At 37.4% G+C, this 24,728-nt stretch overlaps 5 protein-coding genes across 8 annotated transcripts in view; 1 reads left to right on the top strand and 4 right to left on the bottom strand.

Moving 5' to 3' along the window:
* The window catches only part of adam19b (ADAM metallopeptidase domain 19b), a 40,932-nt gene extending 32,265 nt beyond the window's left edge, over positions 1-8,667 (bottom strand). Inside the window, exons 1-3 of the mRNA XM_058798596.1 lie at positions 8,344-8,667; positions 8,063-8,175; positions 7,545-7,615 (exon numbers count right to left, since the gene is read on the bottom strand). Of these exons, the coding sequence (XP_058654579.1) occupies positions 7,545-7,615; positions 8,063-8,175; positions 8,344-8,479 (320 nt within the window). The 5' untranslated portion in view covers positions 8,480-8,667. The remainder of the gene's footprint in view (positions 1-7,544; positions 7,616-8,062; positions 8,176-8,343) is intronic.
* Positions 8,668-9,749: 1,082 nt separating this feature from the next.
* thg1l (tRNA-histidine guanylyltransferase 1-like) lies at positions 9,750-12,520 on the bottom strand. 3 transcript variants are annotated; one of them, XM_058798598.1, is made up of 7 exons: positions 12,271-12,464; positions 12,001-12,180; positions 11,707-11,883; positions 11,390-11,559; positions 10,931-11,019; positions 10,430-10,537; positions 10,126-10,346 (listed from the first exon to the last, which is right to left on the bottom strand). In XM_058798598.1, the coding sequence occupies exons 1-7, from the start codon at positions 12,282-12,284 to the stop codon at positions 10,185-10,187; spliced, it is 900 nt and encodes a 299-aa protein (XP_058654581.1). In that variant the 5' UTR covers positions 12,285-12,464; the 3' UTR covers positions 10,126-10,184. The 3 variants fall into 3 exon arrangements, with proteins under 3 accessions (XP_058654583.1, XP_058654581.1, XP_058654582.1); XM_058798599.1 differs by having other exon boundaries at positions 10,128-10,346; positions 12,444-12,520; XM_058798600.1 differs by lacking the exons at positions 12,001-12,180; positions 12,271-12,464 and having other exon boundaries at positions 9,750-10,346; positions 11,390-11,463; positions 11,700-11,773.
* Positions 12,521-12,654: 134 nt separating this feature from the next.
* Positions 12,655-14,079, bottom strand: LOC131553747 (probable pancreatic secretory proteinase inhibitor). Its single transcript, XM_058798602.1, has 4 exons — positions 13,734-14,079; positions 13,565-13,596; positions 13,354-13,466; positions 12,655-13,226 (listed from the first exon to the last, which is right to left on the bottom strand). The coding sequence occupies exons 1-4, from the start codon at positions 13,783-13,785 to the stop codon at positions 13,181-13,183; spliced, it is 243 nt and encodes an 80-aa protein (XP_058654585.1). The 5' UTR covers positions 13,786-14,079; the 3' UTR covers positions 12,655-13,180.
* A 1,230-nt stretch (positions 14,080-15,309) lies between these two features.
* On the top strand, positions 15,310-19,406 carry nipsnap3a (nipsnap homolog 3A (C. elegans)). Its single transcript, XM_058798601.1, has 6 exons — positions 15,310-15,539; positions 16,555-16,762; positions 17,831-17,992; positions 18,280-18,429; positions 18,855-18,941; positions 19,073-19,406. Exons 1-6 carry the CDS (start codon positions 15,462-15,464, stop codon positions 19,147-19,149), a joined length of 762 nt encoding a protein of 253 aa, XP_058654584.1. The 5' UTR covers positions 15,310-15,461; the 3' UTR covers positions 19,150-19,406.
* Positions 19,407-19,978: 572 nt separating this feature from the next.
* The window catches only part of abca1b (ATP-binding cassette, sub-family A (ABC1), member 1B), a 36,160-nt gene continuing 31,410 nt past the window's right edge, over positions 19,979-24,728 (bottom strand). For both annotated transcript variants that reach the window (XM_058798594.1, XM_058798595.1), the window contains 6 exons: positions 24,512-24,653; positions 23,685-23,819; positions 23,159-23,262; positions 22,847-22,939; positions 21,857-22,100; positions 19,979-21,029 (listed from right to left, as the gene is read on the bottom strand). In XM_058798594.1, the coding sequence (XP_058654577.1) occupies positions 20,886-21,029; positions 21,857-22,100; positions 22,847-22,939; positions 23,159-23,262; positions 23,685-23,819; positions 24,512-24,653 (862 nt within the window). In that variant the 3' untranslated portion in view covers positions 19,979-20,885. The remainder of the gene's footprint in view (positions 21,030-21,856; positions 22,101-22,846; positions 22,940-23,158; positions 23,263-23,684; positions 23,820-24,511; positions 24,654-24,728) is intronic.

Below are 24,728 nucleotides of genomic sequence, written 5' to 3'. Positions count from 1 at the left end.
TAATAACTGCCCTTTAGCTTAAACTCCTTTCCTGCACTTAAGTGCGAAGTGTTAGTTTCGATTTGAGCCATTGCCCTGCGATTGGCTGGTGGTTGTGCTAATTAAAAGCGACCACAGCGACTGTAAAAACTATTTAAACTGTTCGGGCACTGTTAGACCCCGGGAGAAGGCGATTAGTCACCAGAAGAGACAGACGGCAGTGCGTAAGTGTTTTAATACTCATTCTTAGCTCTGTTGTTTAAATTAATTCCTTGTTGCTAGGAAAGAATAGTTCGTTTCCTACCTATTTCTATTCTGCTTTTTCGTTGTGGTTTATATTTTTGATTGCACTTATTGATCATTATAATAACTGCCCTTTAGCTTAAACTCCTTTCCTGCACTTAAGTGCGAAGTGTTAGTTTCGATTTGAGCCATTGCCCTGCGATTGGCTGGTGGTTGTGCTAATTGAAAGCGACCACAGGTTTTTTTTTTTTTTTATTTATTTATTTTTTCCACTCTAGACTGTGTATTTGTTTGAGGTGTGTGCGCTGACGCGGAAGCGTCTGCGGAAGCGTTCAGCCGTCGTGTTCAGCCTCCTCGTGTGAAGACCGAGGAGTGTAAAGACCTGCGACTATTTCCTGTGCGACTTGAACCGAGCAACGACACCGAGCTACACACTTAAGTATCTTTTTTCCTTCCTCACTCTGCTCTCCTATCCTCTTTCCTTCTACCTCTATCATGTGTCTCCAAAACATTCCGGTTCTCTCTCAGCCACGCTCTAACATCACTCGCAGACGGCAACGTAATACTGCTAACCTACGCCCTATCTCTACATCTTCCACTACACCTCTGGCTTTCTCTGTGGGTCTCTGGAATTGTCAGTCAGCCGTCAACAAAGCTGACTTCATTTCTGCCTTTTCTTTAAAATCCACTCTCAGCATCTTGGGCTTGACTGAGACCTGGATTCGTCCAGAAGACTCAGCAACCCCAGCTGCTCTCTCTACTAATTTCTCTTTCTCTCATACTTGGCGTCAAGTTGGTCGGGGTGGGGTACTGGCCTGCTCGTTTCACACAATTGGAAATACTCAACCCACTCTACCCTTTGCAATTACAACTCATTTGAATGTCATGCCATTACTGTATCAGCTCGATAAAACTCCAGATTGTGGTAATCTACCGTCCCCTGGACAAATTCTAGCCACCTTCCTAGAGGAGCTGGACGGGTTGTTGTCCTCTTTGTGGAGGATGGCATTCCACTCTTAGTCTTTGGTGATTTCAACATTCACCTAGACAAGCCTTATGCTACAGACTTCCACTCGCTACTAGCTTCATTTGATCTCAATCGCCTTACCACTACTAGCACGCACAAATCAGGCAACCAACTTGATTTAATTTACACACGCAATTGTACTGCAGATAACATTCTGGTACAACCGCTACATATCTCGGACCATTTCTTCATTACATTTACACTACATTTTGCTACCCGTGTGCCACCAACCCCTACCGGTTACTTTTAGACGAAACCTGCGCTCCCTTTCTCCTTCCCATCTTTCCTCTGTAGTATCCTCCTCTCTTCCCTCACCTACCCATTTCTCATCTCTGGATGTAAACGCAGCTACTGAAACTTTATGCTCTACCTTAACTTCTTGTCTAGACGACATTTGTCCTCTCTCCTCTAGGTCAGCACGGACTGCCCCTTCTAACCCCTGGTTATCTGATGTTCTTCGTGAACATCGGACTAAACTCAGAGCGGCAGAGAGAAAATGGCACAAATCAAACAACCCGTCGGACCTGAGTAGGTATCAGTCTCTGCTCTCATCTTTCTCTGCTGATGTCCACACTGCCAAATCCTCACATTTCCACAACAAGATCAACAGCGCTCCAGACATGCGTAATCTCTTCAGAACATTTAATTCTCTCCTCTGTCCTCCTCCACCACCTCCCACCACTTCTATTACAGCTGATGACTTTGCTACTTTTTTTACAGACAAAACTAGATCGATCAGTAATCAGTTCTCATCTCCACGCACACAGGACCCCCAACCAACCACTTCCACTGCTAAACCTCCCATTTTCTCCTTCTGTCCCCTGACGGAGGCTGAAGTATCCAAACTTCTCCTCTCCAACCATCCTACAACATGTCCTCTTGACCCAATCCCTCGCACCTTCTGCAAGCAATCTCTCCCACGCCTACCGACACTCACACACATCATCAACACATCCCTCCTCACAGGCATCTTCCCCACTGCGTTCAAGCAGGCTTGGGTAACCCCACTGCTCAAAAAACCTACATTAAACACTTCTCTTATAGAAAACTATAGACCTGTCTCTCTCCTTCCATTCATAGCGAAAACACTTGAACGTGTTGTCTTCAACCAGGTCTCATTGTTTCTTTCACAGAACAACAAACTGGACGCTAAACAGTCAGGTTTCAGGAGTGGCCATTCAACTGAGACTGCGCTTCTCTCGGTCACTGAAGCCCTGCGAATTGCAAAAGCCCATTCCAAATCATCAGTCCTCATTCTGCTGGATCTATCTGCCGCTTTGACACTGTCAATCATCAGATACTCCTCTCCACTCTCTCATCACTGGGCATCGCTGGAATTCCACTTCGCTGGTTTGAATCCTATCTCACTGGTAGGTCTTTCAGGGTGGCCTGGGAGGGAGGTATCCAAAGCACATACACTGGTCACTGGGGTTCCTCAGGGATCGGTTCTTGGACCTCCTCTTCTCCACATACACTACATCACTGGGTCCCATCATACAGGCACATGGATTCTCCTACCACTGCTATGCTGATGACACACAGCTCTATCTCTTTTCAACCAGATGATCCAACGGTAGCTGCAAGGATCTCAGGTTGCCTGTCAGACATCTCGGCATGGATGAAAGAACATCACCTCCAGCTCAACCTGGCAAAGACTGAGCTTCTTGTCTTTCCTGCCGCTCCAACTCTACAGCATGACATCACGATCCAGTTAGGTTCATCAACAATTACCCCATCAACTTCGGTCAGAAATCTTGGTGTAATCTTTGATGACCAGCTGACCTTCAAAGACCACATTGCAAAGACTGCTCGATCTTGCAGGTTTGCACTACACAACATCAGAAAGATCAGGCCCTTTCTGACGGAGCATGCTGCACAACTTCTTGTCCAGGCCCTTGTCATTTCTAGGCTGGACTACTGCAATGCTCTTCTGGCTGGACTTCCATCAAACACAGTCAAACCTCTACAAATGATTCAGAATGCGGCGGCACGACTGGTCTTCAAGGAACCCAAAAGAGCCCATGTTACACCTCTCTTTATCTCATTGCATTGGCTACCAATCGCAGCTCGCATCAAGTTCAAGACACTGATGCTTGCTCATAGAACAACCACAGGCTCAGCACCCGCCTACATGCACTCACTATTAAGAATCTACATCCTCCAGAAGTCTGAGATCTGCTAGTGAGCGACGCCTCGTGGTACCATCACAAAGAGGCTCAAAATCACTCTCCAGAACATTCTCGTTCACCATTCCTGGCTGGTGGAATGATCTTCCCACCCATATTCGGAGTACTGGATCCCTGTCAATCTTCAAGCAACAGCTGAAAACTCATCTCTTTCGACACTACTTGACTTCAACCTACACAAAAAAAAAAAAAAAAAAAAAATCTTTCTCCTTACTTATTCCTTCCCTTGCTAGCTTGTACTTATTTAAACAATGCCTGAGACTTGGTGTTACAAGCACTTCCTTTGTCGAATTGCCTCTTCAAGATGAATCGCTTCATGTGTTCCCCAAATTGTAAGTCGCTTTGGATAAAAGCGTCTGCAAAATGACTAAATGTAAATGTAAATGTAATGTGAGAGAAGCTGCAATTTCTGGTATAATTTCCTGCACTCAAAATCATCTGTCAAGAAACCTAATTAGCATGGATTGTTTTTCCCACTGAGTGACCCATGAATGTAGATGGAGGTTAAAAGGCTAAACAGAGGGATACACACTAGTTCATAGGCTTTCAGAAGTAGGAATGACTCATAAACACACCAACGACAGAAAAATATCTCTAATTAATGAGAAACTTGACCCCAATTAGTATTAACACAAGCCTTTGTACAGAGATGGATATCTTTAAAACCATTTCCCTTGCTTTTATTGCACAAATATTAAAATTATCCACAAGAGAAATTAAATCCAGCTTTTATTAATATTCAGTGCTTGGATATGAATGCAGGGATGAGCATGGTATAGCTGCAGTAACAAGGCATTGATTTTGCAACAACCTTAATCGATAAATAGTCCACACATGAAAGAATATCATACTAGTACTCAAACCCTCGGCATACAAAAATAGCTCTGCCGAGACACCAAAAGTAGAAATACGTCACATCAGTATACTCAAATAAAGTGCTGCAAGCATGACTTGGAAATTAGTTAGCATTTTAGCATTTCAGGTTCTTTGATGATGGGTTTTTGGTTAAATGTTTTCCTTGTCTTCAAAAAGGCGGTTGTTAACAAGTGGCTAAATGGGTTTAAACTAGGCCTACTCAACATAGCTGCTAACTATTTCTCAACAAATGCTCACATTTATGAAAATCCGGCATTTCTAGTTATTCTATATTTCTGCAGTACTTCACACACAACAGAACTAAAACAATATTACTTTGTATGAATGTTATATATTGATGCTGATCTTCAAAACACTGCTGTTAATCAGTCACCATGACTTTTTAACAGTTTGACATTGCATCAGATTGGAATCCAATAACAACATGTCTCTGTGAATTAGGATGTTGCTCAATATTATGTGTAAAACATGACTAAATTCTTGCAAATTATCAAGCACATCCTTCCTAAAAATAAGATGACACAATGTAGTGCTCGTGAAATAGTGCAAATTGTTTTAAACACACCAAAGTACATGTTTTAAACAAAGTTGGATCTGTAACAAATGTCCACAGCAGGGTGTTTTCCTCTGGGCTTATCTCAGCCAGACACCATGGAGTCGTGCTCTGGATGGATCTTCAGTTGGTAGCCTATGGCTTTTCCATCTGCTCTGATTTTTTAGATAGTACCTTTACTAATGTAACACCACTTAGACCAGGGCAGAGTTGCACCACAGCCGTTTACAAGTTCTTAATTAAAGGGGTCATATGATGCTATTTTAAAGATCATTATTTTGTGTATTTGGTGTAACAGAATATGTTGACATGCTTTAATGTTCAAAAAACACATTATTTTTCAAATACTGTACATTATTGTAGGTCCTCTATGCCCCGCTTCTCTCAAACGCGTCGTTTTCAACAAAGCCCCTCCTTCCGACAAGCGCAGTCTGCTCTGATTGGCCAGCTGACACAGTGCATTGTGATTAGCCAAACACCACAAGCACGTGTCAGAAATGTAACGTCCCTTACCATAATCGCGAGCTTCAGCTTTCAAAGTAAATATCAAGACAGTTAATAATGTCGTTAGTTTTACCATCAGCTCAAGCCCGAAAGGGCAACAGAGTCGCGTGACAGACACAGTGATGATGCAGTACACAAGCTGCGGTTAAGACAGCTGACATGCTATGATTTCTGGCTGTTCACTCCGCTGTGATGTGACCCTGTTCCCCTCTCACACACACACACACAACGCGTTACTCTACGCTGCGCAAAACTCCGCATTTGAACAGTCAATAGCAAATACTTAAACTAATAACAAAACATACTTACAGTCACTGATTCAGAAGCCCAGATTGTCATAGCAAAGTCGGAATTGACTCATTATTTTTAAGGAATAGCCTTCGTGCACTTTCGTCCATAAAATGCATTGCACAAATTCGAACATTTGGGTTGTGCTGTTCTGTTGTAAACAAATCAACAAAGATTCCTAATTGCATCTACTTTCGGAAGGCCAAATAAAGTGCTTTTGCTTTGGCATAGAAACACAGCGTCTCCCTGACATGGCTGCATCAACACTACTGCGGTTACTGAAACCACGGCTTCCTTCTTTGTGTGCACATTTGGGCAGCATTACGCAAATATTTCCACATTGTGACGTAGACACGTGTGGGCGTGTTTGAATGAGGCATTTTAGCCCGATCTGGATCAGCCTTTTCTTTTAGATAGAATAAATCCTTTTGTGGGAAACTTTGAGCTTTGTAACTCTGCAGATCTTATACATGCACAAACTGCTACACAACACACTAAAGAAAAGGAGAACAAGAAATCGCAACATATGACCCATTTAAATGGAACACTAAAGGCTTAGTAACTACTAGAAAATGTGTACTTAAGGCAGAATGTACACTTTAAAAATAAAGGTTCCAAAAGGGATGCCATAGAAGTACCATATAAGAAATAAATAAATATTGGTCACACTTTATTTCAAGGTCCGATTCTCACCATTAACAAACCATTAATTACAACTTTTTACACAATAAAACTCCTAATTTGCTGTATATTAATAGTAAGGTAGTTTTTAAGTTTAGATATTGGGTAGGATTAAGGGATGTAGAATATGGTCATGCAGAATATGTGCTTTTTAAGTACTAATAAACAGCCATTGTTAATAATGCATGCTATAAGCAACTAGTTAATAGTGAGAATTGGTCCCTAAAGTGTTACTGAAATTTTAAAGAATAAATGAAAGAAATATAAGAATAAATGAAAGAATAATACATTTGATCAATTTTACACACACAAAAAAATAATACTTATGCTCCCAAACACTAGAATATGGAAATAACTTTAAATGTACTACTAATCACACTGCATCACAAAAAAGTGAGTAAAACAAGAAGAAATATCTGCCAAGTGGTTCTGACTTCAGTTTAATTCAAAGGGAAAAAAAGCTTTCACACCACACTGACAGATATTTGTTCTTGTTTTATGCATAAACTCAATTTTGTTCAATTTTAAAGACTTCATTTTACATTTGCATCCCAAGTAAATGTATCTTGATTTATTGGAAAACAAAAATACTGAGTAAGACTTTAATTTTTGCAATGCATGCAACATTTAATACCATTACTTTAAGACTGTAAGTTGTAACTTAGTGCCCCTTTATGTCAAAATAGCCCAGGATTGTGCTGGTTGCATCCTGGGTTTTCTGAGGCATCCAACACAATCCTTGCCATGGAAAAGCAAAGTGGAAGGTCTTTAGAAGTCATGTCACTAGCCTTTTAATGCCAATGATACACCTCAGAAATAATCGACCTGATTTATTCTGTTGTCAACCTGTTATCATGTCCACTAATTAACTTACTCCCTAATGGCAATGCGCTCCAGGGGGAGAAAGTAAACCATGTGATGTGCTCAGCTTTCTGTGTCCTGGAGCAGGCGTATCAAATGTCACTCCCATATGGTTTAATACTCGTGCGGTGCAAACGCACTCCATCAACACATGCACATCTGCTTGTGCCAAAATGAAAATGGAAACCACATAGATGTGTATTTTTGGCACAACGCTATGAACAGCATTTCATTGTGAATATGTCACGACACCTCCAGTTGGTAAGTGATATGTGGCTACTACAGTGGAGTAAAGCTGGACAGTGAATGGAGATGCTTATTTATACGACTACGAGCACAAACTCACTCATTTCTCTGGAGCTGTAGAATCAGATCTTCTCCTCCCACAGTAATTTTGACCTCTGCCTGAGATGGATGCTGGGAAGGTAAATCAATCAGGTTAGAATAGAATTACCCAATAAATTCCATTATGCAAAAACGGTGGTAGATGATGATGTTAAAAAAAATAAATACAATGAAGTCGTTTTATAGGTATTATATATACAGTGGGGTCCAAAAACATGAGAGCATACTGAGAGAAGAATATAATGTATAGTCTGTATACTATATATAATACTGAGAAAAACAAAATTAAGCAAATATAAACTAAATATATGCTTAAAACAAAGAAATATTCTAAGGTTCTTTAGAATGTTCTAATATTCATAAAAAAGTCACTTATTAAATTAACATTAAAATGTTTGATTCACAAGCCATCTTACAACAAATGTGGAGTTTGACAATATACAGCACAATGAACCTCTGATGCACAACTACTAGAAAGATTCTCATTCTCAAAACAACACTACTTCCAGTCAGCATTACCTTAGAGCCCTCATGAGATCTTTTGTGTCTGGCTTGGCTGATCCACTGTGGATAAGTGATAAAGTGCTCCGGGTTGTCATGGATGCGAGATGAGTCTCTATGCCAACGTTCATCTAATAGTGCAAAAAAAAAAAAAAATCAATCACGCGACCAATAAATAATCAATCTGACACAATTTCTCTCCAACGAGTTCCAGCATCTTTTATTCCACACAGACTTCCACGAAACACAAAACGAGCATCCGATATTATTTTACAATGACTATAAATAATAGCACTCACCCGTATGTGTGTCCTCGCCATGTGCAGCGCATATTAAAGAGAGATGTAAACAACAACAACAACATATCCAAAATAATCGCAACTGCACTGCGCCCGCGACCATGCAGAGATTCAAATGCACGCCCTGAAGCATCATAAAATGTAAAAATAAAAAAATGCACGAAATAAACGAGCCGTGCACGATGAATTATCATCGATTATGAACAGCATTCATGATGAACAGCACCGGTATTTGTGTGTCTGCAGCGAACCAGGCAGTGAGAGGAGCGCATCTTTACAGCTCTATATCACCCTGATACAAGCACCTCCCTCCTTCCTCCTGCCTCCTGCCTCTGCCATTCATAAAAACATCGATCGATCTATCTGTCAAATTTACGTTATCACGTCATTACTATACTAACAGATCCCTACAATGAAAAAAAACATGATTTATGATGAATTATGATGAAGATTAATTCAATGAAAACCAAAATACCCAAACTAGAAGACTCAGTCTTCAATGGCATGTACAGTTCTTACAGTCACAACATGCTAATTTAAGCACAAAATGAGGTCAGGGATACCCAATATAACCTTATATGAAATAAAATACTCCATGGCACCAAAATAACTAGCACGGAGTGAAGTGTAATTCATTAAAACTAAAAGAAACTAGAAGATTTCCATCAGCAGCCTGCATGCTGAGTGAGCTATAATACTGACCTTTGCTAAAATATTAGTGGTAAAAATATCAAGTTCATGCTTGGTCTTGAAAGGCATTTACAGTTGTTACAGTGACGGTGTACATTCACTGTTATAATTTAAGCACGAAATGAGGTCAGGGATACCACATTACACACAACATTGTGTGTAATAATATACACCTTGGCTTCAAAACAGCTAGCACAGAGAGTAGTGTAGAGGAGAGATGTTGGTGCTTGGGTGATTCATCAAAACTAGAAGCACAGATAAGGAGAGAGAGATTTCATGATCAGACTACATGCTGCGTGAGCAATAATTCTGTGACTTCATCTAATTGCATGCAACATCAAAGTACAGAAAGGACCAGACAAGCACACACTACATCAGATCTTTGAAAAAATCAAAGCCTTGATATTACATTTTTAAAGCAAATATCTGGGTTGCAGTGGGGGCCAATTTGAAACATTATATTCTGTTATATAGTTTTTTTTGTTTGTTTGTGGTAATCAACATTATACCACAAATGCTGTGCATTGAGCTCAACTTAAACAGCTCTTTAAACAATGCACAATTTTTATGTGCTTTTATGGAATTATAAGATTCACATTTTTTATTTTAAATCATCCAAAAATTGGCCTCATTTACTTCTATCATAAAGGCCTCACCAAAACTTTATTAATTTTCGCTTTTTTTTTTTTTAAGAACCTGTGCCCCACAAATCTAAAGAATTTTTGTTGTAATCAACATTATGCCACAAATGCTGTGGACTGAGTTTAACCCGGAATATTTCTTAAAGTAATTATTTAATTATCATTTCATTACATGTGCCCCGTTATACCGGATATGTAATGACACTGAAATTTGGCTGGAGAAAAACTGACTTTTTAAAGTCATCACCACACAGAGAGGAAACAGTGGGGGGTGAGGTGAAACAGATGCTCATCCCTGCAGGAGAGAATAAGATCCTTGTGTCATTCCTTATCTCCACTAGGAATCTCAGGGGGAAAAATAACATGGCAACATCCCCCTTCATTCCGCTTCTTTTCCTCCAAACTAGACAAACTATAAAACACAGAAAGCTTTAATTTTTTTTTTTTTATTAAATACCAAAGGGAAAAATGAACTTGCATTTGGTCTGGTACAGTCTTTTAACTATGTGATCAACACTGGTCGTTTTCCAGAATATCTGGATGTTCATCCCAGAACTGATCTCCAATGATATCACAGGAATGACTTGTGACTTTCTTTCTTGTCCGTGTTACAGTAATTTCTGTCTCTTCTTCATCTGGCCGCTTGATCTGTTTAGTTGTGGTTTCATTCACCTAAAGTAAAGAATTTGAGAATTAAAATTTCACTTAAAATAATAGATCATTTAAAGAAAAAATGTTTTGCAGCTGCAGCTTACCTTTTCCCATATTAAAGTCGTGCCTTTTTTGTGCAGTGGGGATTCATTATTGTAATTGATATTGAACTCAGAAAACAAGATCTCATTCTTATCTGCTGCTTGTGTTCCCTGTATATGGGGAAAATTATGCAAACTTTTAGTTTCTTCGTTACACTACAGTTATGTAATGTGAACAGACAAAATAACTGTACTGGAATTAGATGCGTTTAAACATATATGGAAAAATAAAATCTAATAATGCACAATTAAACATTTATGTATTATATTGGCAAAGTTCTGATTATGTTTCTGGTTAAATCTGTTTATTGGATAATATTCCTAAAAGACAGACAAAACCTAGTCAGCTTATAAATACTGCCATGCTCATATTACATTAGTGACAAGCATTCTCAATCCAAACTCTCGATCCAAATCTATATGATAACTTGTGTAGAAAAGAAAACAAATCAAAACAAACATAAAAATACTCAACTAAACAAATAATACTTTAACTGATCATACACTGAGTCTTTCCTCAGCTTGCGTTGTGGTCAGTCCACCATTCTGCACCAGCGTCCAAAACGTAGTGTTGTACAAATTGTTAATGTGACCTGAATAGAAATAACACACGTGAAATGTAAACATTTTGAGATTCTGAAACAATTCTAAATCCAATGTTAAATATTTAAATAGTCTCTATAGCTAGACATTCATTTCTTAGACACTTATAAATAAATAATGGATTTTATTTTACATTTATATTTTAATGCACAATCAAAATACAATATATTTATGTTATTAAAGCTCCATTGCAAGCAAACATGTTAATATTATCATATTAACAGCCAAAGGCTTGTCATGAAATAAAGTACAATCACAGGAAATTTCAAAAGTACAAATAATTCTACTTCATACTGTTATATGCATGTTACAGTCAAACACATTTCATCACTAAATCTACTACTAAATACATTCACTTACAATCTGCCTGTCTCCAGCTCAGATAGTCTCTTAGGTTATGATTGCTCGGATACAGAACCACTCTGCCATCAAAGCTGGGTGGGTAGAGCAGCGGCTGCTCCCCAAAATACTCCTTCCAGTAGTAAACAAAGCTAGAGGAAAACTGGGACGTCACATGGGTCATTAGTTTACTGTAGAGAGAAAGGAAAACATTTAATGGGTGAGTTTCCTAGACAGCATAACACTGGACAAACATCTTCTAACTGTGGTGTTTGGCATCAAGATAGTAAGCAGATTCCAGCACTGTGTTTATTTACAGCAATGTGTCAGCATTGTACCTGGCCCTTCTTTTGAACCAAGTGGTTGATCTTTTGAACACAAAGCTGAACTCATCACTCTGTCCATAGGCTATAGTGATGTCCTCCAGCTCTTCCATGACCGAACGGGCACTGCGGCTCATCAAACCCAGAGCTCGGTTATCATTGGGTTTCATGAAGTTATGCTGCTCAGAAAACCTGGAATCATAAAGATCACTTGAAAATAACTTCAGTCATCATTCATTTTCCACCCTCTACGAAATTGTACAAACATAAGACTGCAATAGCATGTTGTAACTGTACATAAGCACTTACTTGTGGAAGTTGCGTCCATCTAGCCGAACCACTATGTAACAGTTTCTCAAACATGTGTCGTCGAGCTCAAAGTTTCTCACGTATTCAAATTTGCTTTTGGCCATGACAGATGATGTGCTGAATTTAAGACTTAAGAGAGCCTTGTGCTCTGTAAGTCCTCGAAAGTTGACCGATAACAGTCTTAGCATAAGGATATCAGGAAAAATACAAGTTATTTAATATGTTTAACTTGAATCATATTGTTAGTTCAGAGTATTTGTGAGGCGTAACTGCTTAGCTGTCATCCAGAAAGCGCACCGTCATGAATTAAATGTTAATTTTCAAGCCTCAGGAAGAACTTCAAAGAGCGTTTATCTTAAAACGCGTTGTATTTTTAAATATTTAACATTATACTGTTTACAAAATATTATTCTTTAACCGGAAGTATGTTTTGACAAACTCACATGTGCGTAAGCGGTCATTGTATTGGTACGTCAGCCTATACGGTCCCTCAAAATACAGTTCTGAACATGTTGTTCCGCCACAGTTTGCGAAACATCAGCCGCTTTAGAAGATTTAAAAGCATAATGAAAAAAAAAAAAAATTCTGTCAGCAATGTTTTTAATAGAACGAGATGTTTCATTGGCAATTTTAAGGAGAGTTAAAAGATCATGCAAAGAAAAGCAAGACAAAGTGAAGCTGGTGAGGCTTAGATTTGTTTGGTCAAGTATGTTTATTTTATTAGCAAAACAAATTAAAGGTATAAATGGTTTTCCCACATCTTGTCATCATGTAACATTTCCATTTTTGTTAGATTAAAAAAAAAAAAACATATTTAGAAAAATAAGCTGTAACTCCAAAACTTCACTCCTAAAACATTGCACTCAGAGCAGTTCCTACAGAAATAAAGGAAGAAATTTATATTATAGAAAGAAATGTTAAAGAAAGACGGGACAGTATCATGAAACCAACTGACTTAGTAGAAAATCAAAGCACTATTCATTCAAAGTCACTCGGTTGTGATAAAACCGACACATTAGTACTTGCTTTTAATATTTTTCCTTTTAACATGTGGTAGGTGTTCACACATCTACTGTTTATAGGTATACTGATCACATCCTCTGGATGAGCATAGCAAACAACACTCTTAAACAAACATAGATATGAAAAGTGAAGTGATGAAATCATAAGGTCCTCCACCTCAGCAGCGGCCGTCTTTCACAATCAAAATGTCTGCATTAGTGTGCCTAAAAAACAAACACCCTATCAGTGATTCAAAATCCCAGTGTCCACACCATAACACATACTAACAGCAAAATCCATACAGTAATGCTGTTATCCTATACATAAACAGAAGCAAATGAATGGACTCACATTCTCTGCACACACAGGGTGCATTCATTGACGTATGTGATGCCATCATTACCACATACGGGAGAGTAGTTGAGAGGGCATGCTTGATTGACGCTCAAACCTCCACATGCAGGCTGTCAGATTAAACACACACACACAATTCACAGTCATGCATCATAAATCATCTTCTAATAGGTGTTTGTTCTGAGTTTTAGTGCATAAATGGACTTACCCTGCGGTAGAGTCTTGATTTATCCTCTGCACCTGAAAAAAAAATGTGTACTGTCGGATTAATCTCATTGCAATAATTCTGTAGTTAAATTGCAAATGGCACACATCAATGATTAAAATAATAAAATAATAGCAGTGCTTTTAAAAAAATTCCAATGGGAGTGACTTACCCACAGAGAGGATGAGGACAAGGCTCATCAGAACCACTGCTGTTCCAGTCATGATACTTAAATGAAGGAACTCTGGATTTTAAACAGGTAATCTGTATTTGTAAATTCAGGCAGAGAGCTTTCACTTAGCAACTGATTACTTCCAGCTCGTTTCTGAGTGTTGTATTGTTGATGACCGGCAACATATAGTTTGAAAGTGAGGAGGAGGAGGAGAGGTGCTGATATTTGGATGGCTCTCCGCCCCACCTACCCACCGTCCCGCGTCAACAACACTGAGAACAGAGTCTCTCTATTGTCTCTCTCTTTATTAAGGGATAAACATTCCAGTCTGTCCAAAAATTGCTGAGCACGATCCAAAATGCATTGGTCTGTATAATATCCCTCAAAACAGGTCTGGCTGGGAGGTGTGTCCCTGTTTATTGGCCCCAGAGTGAAATGAATGGAATTCCACTAAACATGGAATGCAGTTAACAATAATTATGTAATGTAATATTTAACTACATAATTTAGCAGGGAATATTGGATTGAAAAATGCTTTCAACTTAAAAATGTATATGTGTAGCAAAAGAACATCCTCTTGTAAATTTCTGAAATTAATATAATTTTTTAATTCTTATGAAAACGTGCAAAATAGAACTTCCGATTTTAAGAATTATAGTGTTAGGTGGAGTGAAAATTAAAAATAGCACAAACAAAACATAGAAATTCTTGCAAATTTAACCCGAAATAAATCAAATAATTAGAGATAAATAAATGTTTAAAGGTATTATATTCTACTTGATATTTTAACAACAGGCTATCTTTGAAAAATTGAAATAATAAATTGAGGAAATAATAAATTGACGAATTAAATGCATACATGTTTGGAATGGTGAGTAAATTATGACATAATTGTTATTTTTGGTGGACTATCCTTTTAATAACTTAAATTAACTTTAATAATTTAAAAAAGTCATCATGTTGATAATTTTATGGCTTTTTAATGTGTGTGCGTGTTTTGGATTATATGTATAAAATTATGTATAAAAATAAGAAGACTGTAAATTCAGAATTTATTTTTTTTGTGTGTTTTTGTGTTCTGCAAAAACAAAAAAAAACAGCATATGGGTTTGGAACAATAAGAGGGTGAATAAATGCACACACAAAAAATATTTTTGATTTCAAAATTAGGAAGAAATTAATGATTAACAGGAGTAAATTACATTGTAAAATATATTAAAATAGGAATAAATATTTTAAATTGTACTAATATTTCACAATATAACTTTTTAAACTGTATTTTTGATCAAATAAATGCTTCCATGGGTAACATAAGAGACTTCTTTTTTAAAAACATTTCCGTTTTAGGGCAAACTGTTTCCTTAATGTGCGAAGGATTAGTATTTGTTTATGTCAGATACATCTATTTCTGTCTGCAAGAGAAATATTTCAAATATATAGAGAATCAGAAGTTTACAAAGGTTGACCTATATGTAGCTGTACAATATTTTTAAATATTATAAATGTATATGTTAAAGGCTGATGATTAATAATAATAATAATAATAAATAAATAAATAACAGCCCACTGAAAAAAATAACATATTGCACAAGAGCTGATTGTTTTATGCGGCGAAGTTGAATGGTAGCCTATCGGCTTCCGTACTGACAGTGAACTTCGTTCAGTACTGCACGTCTCATCTGGCTTGTCAATCACGCTGCAGGTACAGTTCAGATCCACACTGATAAAATGATACAATTACGCGCTATTTTTCGGAACGCGTCACGCCACGCAGAACACTCTCAGTTTGTGAAAAGCCGACCTACGGTGAGTTTAATCATCAGTCACTAGTTTAACACATTGGGAAAGAGCTCACATTCAACAGTTTAAGTTTTCTTTACAGAACAATTTGATGATACTGAACCTGTGTGAATTAAAAGACAAACGCTAGTTTTTTGGAGGTGTGTCAGAGGACGCCCCACCATTGTCAGTCATATGATCATGTAACTCCATTGTTACATTGTTTGTTAAGACCTTGGCAGTGTCAGGAGTTACAAAAGCATGAAATCATTGCAGAAGTGTTTAATAGACACAATGTGTTTCATTAATGTTGGAGGCCCATATTTTTCATGCATAGCCTATATTAATTACATATGAGGTCCAAATGTCTGAGACTACTGGTAAAATTGCTTATATTTTACATTCTACTGCAAAAATGTATAACAAATTATATAATAAGCATTAACGTTAAAGATCTTAATATATGACTCTTTATGACAGCAGCGGTTTTTTGAGAAAGATCCAAGAACATCTTGTGAAAACTGAGAAAGTCTGACCTTTTGTGCATAGGAGTTCACATGGCTTTGCTTATTTGATTTAGTGACTTTGAATTTGAGACTTTTTGACCCTTCTATATTTATACCCATTGTATCTAGCTGTTCAGTTTTTAACCTGTCCTTGCATAGAGTTAAATATAGGGTTGTCTCGTTTAAAGAAATATATACACAACGTAATTTCCAGACCTTTGTACTTCAGTGGGAATTGGCTGGTCTAAGCCTGTAGAACTTAAACATTTGTACAGTTTATCTTAAACATCACATGTTAGTTTCAAGGTTTTGTATGTTATGTACTCAAGGTTTAGGATGGGGGCTCTGCCTTAAAAAAAAACCTTAGGAAATTGATATAAATAAGAAACGAAAGCAGAGGTCTGGAGTTGCCAGTTTTATGTAATGTTACATAGTTTGTATAGATTCAGACAAGTGTAGATCTTGTATCTAAGTCAAACAGTTCCAATAATGACCACATGGTGACACTAGCAGTTTGTTTTTCATGTCCCGAGCAGCCCAGGGCATGGATCGCCACCGGACCTCAGCAGCAGCATGGAACCTTCTACGAGTTCCGCACCTATTACATCCAGCCGCATCTCAATGCTGCCTTCCTCAAACTGACCAATGAGAAGATCCACCTGCGGACAGCCCACTCAGAGCTCATTGGATACTGGAGTGTGGAATATGGGGGTCTCAATCAGGTTTTCCACATCTGGCAGTATGGTGAGAATGACTGAATTCTTTTAAAACTTTCTAGGATTCATCAATAAGTAAAATGCAACAAAACATCAAAATTTCTGACCTAGGGAGCCTGACTCTTTAATTCTAGGGGTTGGCAGGTGTCCCACATTATCTGAGGCGTCCTGTTTAAAACACTTGTGCTGTGCTGACAATTCTTTACCTGGTCAAAAATGACTAGCCATCTAAAAACTCTCATGTAAATCTCTCATTATGGTATATTATCACCAAATCTTGAATTCAATTTTTTTTTTGTCAACTTGCTTTCTCATAGGTCTCATTGATCCGAGTGTACGCACCTCAGTTTTTGAGTGAATAATGCCAACATTAACCACAATGATTTTTTTCATTCAGAAAAAAGCTCAGCTCAGATCAACGAGGCCTACAATTAATCAGTTCCAGAAAGTAAAACTAAATATACACTAACTGAAAGAAAACAAGTTGATTAAAAAGATTCAATCTGTTGGTGCCGGTAGCCTCATGGGCAGCGCGTAGACATGCAGCGCCGTTGTGCTTCGGGCATCGCGAGTTCAAGTCCCGGCTCACAAACCTTTCCCAATCCCATCCTCTCTCTCTCTCTCTCTACCACTTCGCTTCTTGTCAACTTTGATCTGTCCTATCAAATTAAAGGCAAAAACGCCAAAAAACTATCTTTAAAAAAGAAAAGAAGTTTCAATCTGGTATTTGATAAAAATATATAGCATAACAAAAAATTTACAAGCATTTTTCTGTTGTCTGGACATTTTTGACTGGGAACACCAATAATAAAAAAAGAAAAAGTACAAAAAACTTTGTGAGCAGTCTTAGTAAGTTTTAGTCTAATGTGATAACATTAACTAGCATTTTCAGGAAAAATAAAATCCTCTCCATGTCAAAATGACTGTAACACAACATGAGGGTTAAGAATTTTAAACATTCTTAGCGTTAATGCATTAAACCAGTAATCTTACTATGACAATATGTATTTTATTTAAAATGCCTAAAAGCACAATGCAGCTCACATGCTACTCCATAAGAAACACTTCGTTCTGTCTTTGCTGTAATGGTGTTTAGACAGCTATGCTCAGCGGGCATCAGTGCGGGCAGCCCTTGCTCAAGACCCCAACTGGATTGAGCAGTACATCTCTAAAGCGATGCCCATGCTGAGCTCTCAGGATAATGAGGTGACGTACCTCGTACCCTGGAGCAAAATTCAGAAGCCACCCAAAGATGGAGGTGAGAACTATGTGCATTAACATTCATGCATTGATTTTCAAAGGGGCACCAATGCATGCTCACGTGGTACTATAGGTGATATAAACATAAGCAAAAAAAATATTAACAACTTATTGATTGATCATATTGATTGTTTTCAAAGAGGTTTGCCAAAATGGTCCCCTGTCTGTCATTATAAATATGCATAAAAGTTCATAAATTGTTAACAAAACAAAGTTATACAGATTTCAAATGCTCTAGGCAAACTGATCTAATCGGCTTTTGTTGAAATATGTTGTTTTTTGTAGGAGTTTTCGAGCTGGCCACCTTCCAGATGAAGCCAGGCGGTCCGGCGGTGTGGGGCAAGGCGTTTCGGGCAGCAGTGAGCACCCACACAGGGTCAGGATACGCCCACGCAGTTGGGGTTTTTCACTCTGAATTTGGACCGCTCAATCAAGGTGAGTGTAGACAAGAAAGCAGATATGTTTTAAAACAATTGCCGTTACAACCTGTCATTTAAATATACAATAGTGTTCAAGAGTTTGGGTTTAGTAGCTTTGTTTTGTTTTTTTGGAAAGGTATGAATACTTTTATTCAACAAAGACTCAAAGTAGACAACAGTACAGACATTCATAATGTTAAAAAAATCTATTTCAAATAAATACTGCTCTTTTGAACTTTCTGTTCATCAAAGAATCCTGAAATAAATGCTGTATCAGTTCATAGTAAATCTAATTCAGCTTTAACATCACAGGAATAAATGACATTTTAAAATATAAAACATTTTAATAGTAATGATGTTTCTCAATATTACTGTATTTTTGATCAAATAAATACAGACTTGGTGACTTTTTTTAAATATATGTGTATTCTGTTATTTCAGTGCATGTTTTATGGTGGTATGAGAGCGCAGACCAGCGGGCAGCGATACGGCATACATCTCATGAAGATGCCAGAGTGGTAGCGGCAGGTCAATCTTATATATAACTCATTACACAGGACATTATCATACAGTTATTATCAGAGCATTCTGAGAATTTTTGTCTTGGAAAAATAATCTGTTTATGTTTTACTGTTTGTATTTATTTATTTTTTTTGCAGTTAGGGAGAGTGCAGTGTACCTGGTGTCACAGAACAACAAACTCATGTTCCCCTGCGCTTTCTCACCAATCAAATAACGTGGCTTCATGGTTTGACTCCAAACTCAGGAAAATGTAGAGGGAAATTTCATTGATGCAGTGCATGAGAAGTGAACTGATAAACGGATTTAATTCTAGCAAGTTCCTTGAAGTTTTCACTGATGGTCAAATTATGATCGTGAATCAAAATAATGCTTTGCATCACAGTAAGACTTCCATCCTCAAACTACTGCAGATACTCACCGTCAGTGTTTTGCAAATGTCATTCTTTATCTAAATAAATGCTTATGTCAAAATCAAAAATGTCAAAATTTGCATTTTTGCATGGATTAGATGTAGTGTTGCTTCTTTTGGTTGCATTTTAAGCAGATTAACACTGAAAATAATACATATGTTGAATTTCCCAATATGACGTCACTGATCAAACAGTGTTAGTGTTGTAGAATTGGCATTTTATTGTGTAAATACAGTAAGTTTACAAAGCGAGTAACAGACAATCCACAGCCATAAATTTGAAATGTAAACAGGTATTAATGAGGAACATCACTGTGGTACTAAAACTTTATTTTTTTCCTTTTTAGGGTTTTTTTGTTCTATCGTTTTAGTCGAACTCAAACCAAAACTAAACAGTAAATGGAAAACAGCAAAAAACATTGTCTGTGGAGAATCCAGTGCAAAAAGATTAACACATTTTGACATTAAATTAAATTTCAATCAACACAGCAAGTAAAGTGCTTGGATGAAAGGCGGACAACGCTGTCGCCAATCCCAATGAGATCCAAAATACTGATTTAACAATCCAAACTCAATGTATGGACAGATCACCCTTACTGTACTGAACGGCTATGTAATACAGCTGGAATCAGTGTTGTGTTTGTGGATTTCTGTATTTAATGGTCCAGAGATCCAATGAAGGGCACACCAGATGCCCTTTTACAAAAGAAGGCACATAAATGGTACATTTTAAATGATTTCCTTCTAAGTTGTTCATGCGACTCCTGGCGCATCCACTAGGATTGCCGTGTCAGTCGAGGTATTTGTTACATATTGTAACCGTAAAGCTTACTTGTATAAACTTTATTTTATTATTTTATTAAAAAAACCTACAAAATCAATCACACTTTTGTTTTGCCCATGCACAAGGGCATGTATATAGATAACACGAGGCACTCTTGGATAGAACGGCCTATAAAATAATGCCCCTTCTAACTTTTTAAAACATCTAAAACAATTGCTTGTTTATAAATAAAGACATATTAAGAACAAAATCATTTTAACATAGTACAATTTTCAGTTTTGCAGTTCAGCCCTTGGCCACGCAAACGATTCTGATTCTTCAGCATGTGATTCCCAGTCTTCTAGTCTTAAGAAAATAAAATACAAAGACACTGACCCTGAATTATTGATCATTGGCATTTTTCCATCGAGCCGATTATCTTGCACAATGAAAATCGATCTCTATTGACAACTGCGCAAAATAGAGTCTGTGCAGTCAGCCTACACCAGAAATTATGGCTTCAAGTTTTTAACACTGTGACTAACATGGTTTGGATTCAGCCATGCTAGAAACACGAGAGAAGTCTTTTTAATTTCTTTTGCATTGACTTGCATTGAGTGTCTTGGCTGCAGTATCTGCCTCTCTGCTGACCGGAGAAGACGTTTATCTTCAGACAGAGGTCAGAACAGCAGATCGCAGCTCAAAGGCCACAAAAACATTGTGAAATATGTGGAATCCACTGGCTCCAGTTAGCATGTGGTGTAAAGGGAGACCCGGCTCACACAAAGCTTTCTATTGGCTTCTCCATGTTCTCTTTAACAGACAGAGGGCTCAGGAGGGCCATGTTGACCGCTGTCTCTTTGCTGCGAATGGAGCTGTCTGAGTGGTCGTCACTTTGGTCCTTCGCAAAGTTAAAAAATACCTGATGATTGGGAAGAAGAGTATTTAGTAATCACAGCAAGACAAATAAAACAAAACGTAATAAATACATAATTATATACTAAATACTATAATAGTTTATGAGATTTAAAGACAGATATTAATATAAACATGAAATAAAACTTGACACCCTATGTAGTTTTTAAATAATACCTGTGTAAGTTATTGTAAAAAAGTTTATTTTCCTTTTTTTTTAAACAAAATGTAAAAATCTCACTTTTCTGCTGAAAAAGTAATTTTAACCAATAATCACCTACATTATTTACTGCCAAACATTCACTTTTCACATTATGGGAGTTAAATGTGTTGTGAATATATTATTATATATAATATATTGTTTTTATTTCAATTTTGGTTTTAGTTATTGTAGTTCATCAATTTAAACTTATAAATAACCTTGTTGTGATACCATTTTTTTGTTGTCTTTAATGAATATTATTCATGTGCCATGTCCCAAAAGGATAGTCCACCCATAAATAAAAAAACCTGTATGACATTCTTTCTACTGTGAAACACAAAATGAGATATTTTGAAGAATGATGGTAACTAAACAGTATAGACAAAAATGCTATGGAAATCAATGGGACCCAAAACTGTTTGATTACTAACATTCTTCAAAATATATTATTTTGTGTTCAGACATACAGGTTTGGAATGACATGAATGAGTGAGTAAATGATGACTATTCCTTTAACAGTTGACTGTTTTGTAACTTCCTCTTGTCCCCAGTAGGGGTCACTGTGCTACATACATAACAAACCCTAATCAGAAATGTGCCAGTGATATTTAGGGTTGGAAATGTCCCCTCACCTGGTCCAAAGTGGTCTGGGACACAGAGTAGTCCTCTATCCTGAGAAACTCTTTGTTCTTAGCGAGTATGCTGAAGATGTGAGCGAGGGAGGTGAGGGAAGAGGGAAGCTGGTATTGCAGCATGTTTCTGTGTTTTTCTTTCAGGTTACTTCCTGGCAGCTCGCTCTCAATGAACTTCATCACCGGCTGCAAGTCAGGATCTGGCCCCGCAACCTTCAGAATGATGGTGTACCCATCGCCAAATCTGCAGGAAGAGGAGCAAGTGATGTCACAAACATATATATGCATCAAAACTCTCCTACACACGTCTAAAAAGTATGCTATATGCTTAATGTTCTTGACTTGAGTCATTATTTTTGCAATTCAATGATGCCGCTATTGTGCAGAATTAACACATTGTACCTTTAATAGCTTAAATAAGCCATGAACCAAACTATCCAGCTACGAGGTAATTCACAAAATCACAAACTTTGATTTGGAGCCCAAAAATATATATGAAAATTGGACAAAAAGGCTGTGTACTTAATGACTTCAATGAGGGAAAGAACTACAATCCTGTGAAGCATTGGGAATGACAAAATCAATTACAATGACAGATAAATATAAAACTATTGATTTGTTGCTGGTGTATCTAGTGTATATAGAAATAACATTTTATATATATTGCAAAATATGTACATTGTAAAAATGTAAGTAGTTTTTCTTTTGGGGTAGTTTGTTTGGGTTCTCTGATTGGTAGAGCTTTCTCTGCAGAATCATGGGTAATGTAGTTTTTCACAAAAATTCAAGTTTTACACACAATTAATTAAAAATAACGTTCAAATAAAAATTTGAACTGACAAATTCAACAAAGCTTAGATGATCAACTAACAACCTCACAGCAGGTCTGTCTATAATCTTTAAAAACCAATTCCCCAATGGAGAAAATGAATGGGATTCTTGCTTCGAGAACCCGATTGCTGCACTCTATATTATTCATCATGATCTTACCTGTTCTTCAGGTGCTGGACACTACCCAGACAGCGGAACCTGCCGTTCACCATGATGGCCATCCTGGTGCACAGCGCTTCACATTCCTCCATACTAAGGAGTGAACAGAACACAGGTTAGTATGGAAGAAAACAGATGAAATACTGCCCCCTAGTGACAGATGGAAGTCTAAGCTTAGCAAAAATTTAAACTAAACTAAAAAGACATACTATCATTAATGCTGCCAGTGCTGCTGTCTAGCAGTAGCTCACTTAATGTCCTTCTCTATAATTTTAGATGACTGTTTGTGTTCAGTTTAAGTGGTGAATGTACCTGTGTGAGGTGAGTACGACAGAGCGTCCCTCTTTGATGACGCTGTGGATGCAGGTCCACAGTGCTCGTCGTGCTTTGGGGTCCATTCCAGTGGTGGGCTCGTCCTGTAACCAAAAGCAGGCTCAGATTCGACCATTGGTTCAACAGGAAACACACACTGATTAGCTGCACCATCTCTTCTTCACACGTGTATCGTACACTCAATTGAACCGAAACAGGCTTGCTGACTCTTAAGTGTTCTTATGTGATCTTTGTGTCATCAACCCATTATGAGGCCTCTCTGAAAGCGAAGGCTAAAGAGTTCAGGGTAATTTAGCTCTGGGGGTGTTATAGTCTTGAACTCCTTATACAACCAGAGCAGGAAACCCAGCTGAGAGAATAACCAAACAGTGGTCATATGATCCGGACTGATGTTGTTTTTGTTGATTAGTTTGCAGACATTCACCCTAGGAGGCATAAGACTTTGAGCCAGTTGTGTAAGTGTCTTTGTGTGTACGTGTGTGTGTGTTTGAGGAAATGCACATACCAGGAAGACCACTGGTGGGGCTCCAATGAGTGATATGGCGGTGGAGAGTTTGCGCATGTTGCCACCGCTGTAGCTTCCTGCTTTCTTGTCCACATATTTCACAAGGCCCAGTTTACGGATTCCCCACTCTGCCACCTGGCCAAGATACAACACATCAGTAAATACTAACAAGACTTTAATAGTTCCTATTAGGGTTAATCTTACAAAAAAAATTATATATATATATATATATATACTCTCAAATTATTATTACCATTATTTTTTGTAATTGTTTATTCTTAATTGTGATTTGTCGTTACTATACTACATTGTTTTTTTCCTTTTTCATATTTTTTTGTGTACTTTTTAAAAAAAGTTTAAATCAGCTGTTGAAGGCTGTATAAATACTTTTTATGCATGACAATAATGAGATAAGAATTACAGGGAAATGTGCTTAATGGTCAAAAAGTGTTGTCAGTGGAAATTATTACTTAAATACAGTATTTTTATATTTTGTACAATTATTTTTTAATTAAATCATAACCTTAAAGCCTGTATAAATACTTTTATTTTTATTTATTTTTTGGATAATGAACATTATGGTGGTGCAAACACTTATTTGGCATGTCAAATGTGGAAAATAAGTCTCATTTAATTTTTTTAAGCATGTACAATTTCAGGGGTTATTTTTTATTTGGGGTTAAATATGACATGGACCTGTATGATTCACCCTAAATGTCACATAGCGTGAAATTATATCAAAAATATAATTTAAATTATATTAAAATAACAAAAATGATATCAAATCACTGTTTAAATACTTGTGTTTGTTCATATACTCTGCTCACCTCACAAACTTCCTTCTCAGGTACACCGCGCAGGATGGCATAGAATTCCAGGTGTTCCCGTCCTGTCAGCAGATCATTGATGGCATCAAACTGAGGGCAGTAGCCCATGTTCTGATGTACTTCATCTATTTCTCTGAGTATACTAGAAATCAGAAAGAGCAGCGTCATCAAAAAATGCATTCACACTCACAGAAGTTTAAGATTAACCTATGACCTG

This window comes from Onychostoma macrolepis, chromosome 14 (genome assembly GCF_012432095.1).
Source record: "Onychostoma macrolepis isolate SWU-2019 chromosome 14, ASM1243209v1, whole genome shotgun sequence".
In the NCBI taxonomy this organism is placed as follows: domain Eukaryota; kingdom Metazoa; phylum Chordata; class Actinopteri; order Cypriniformes; family Cyprinidae; genus Onychostoma; species Onychostoma macrolepis.
Note: the sequence above shows the minus strand (reverse complement) of the source record. Positions and strands in the feature narration are given on the sequence as shown.

Coding starts and splice junctions, on each gene's coding strand:
- thg1l (XM_058798598.1), bottom strand. Junction 11,884..12,000: donor GATGGACGCAACTTCCACAA/GTAAGTGCTTAT, acceptor TTATGATTCCAG/GTTTTCTGAGCAGCATAACT. Junction 11,560..11,706: donor TGGTTCAAAAGAAGGGCCAG/GTACAATGCTGA, acceptor TTCTCTCTACAG/TAAACTAATGACCCATGTGA.
- LOC131553747 (XM_058798602.1), bottom strand. CDS start 13,785: ATGACTGGAACAGCAGTGGTTCTGATGAGCCTTGTCCTCATCCTCTCT. Junction 13,597..13,733: donor TGTCCTCATCCTCTCTGTGG/GTAAGTCACTCC, acceptor TTTTTTTTTCAG/GTGCAGAGGATAAATCAAGA. Junction 13,467..13,564: donor AATCAAGACTCTACCGCAGG/GTAAGTCCATTT, acceptor TTAATCTGACAG/CCTGCATGTGGAGGTTTGAG.
- nipsnap3a (XM_058798601.1), top strand. CDS start 15,462: ATGATACAATTACGCGCTATTTTTCGGAACGCGTCACGCCACGCAGAA. Junction 16,763..17,830: donor TTTCCACATCTGGCAGTATG/GTGAGAATGACT, acceptor AATGGTGTTTAG/ACAGCTATGCTCAGCGGGCA. Junction 17,993..18,279: donor GAAGCCACCCAAAGATGGAG/GTGAGAACTATG, acceptor TGTTTTTTGTAG/GAGTTTTCGAGCTGGCCACC.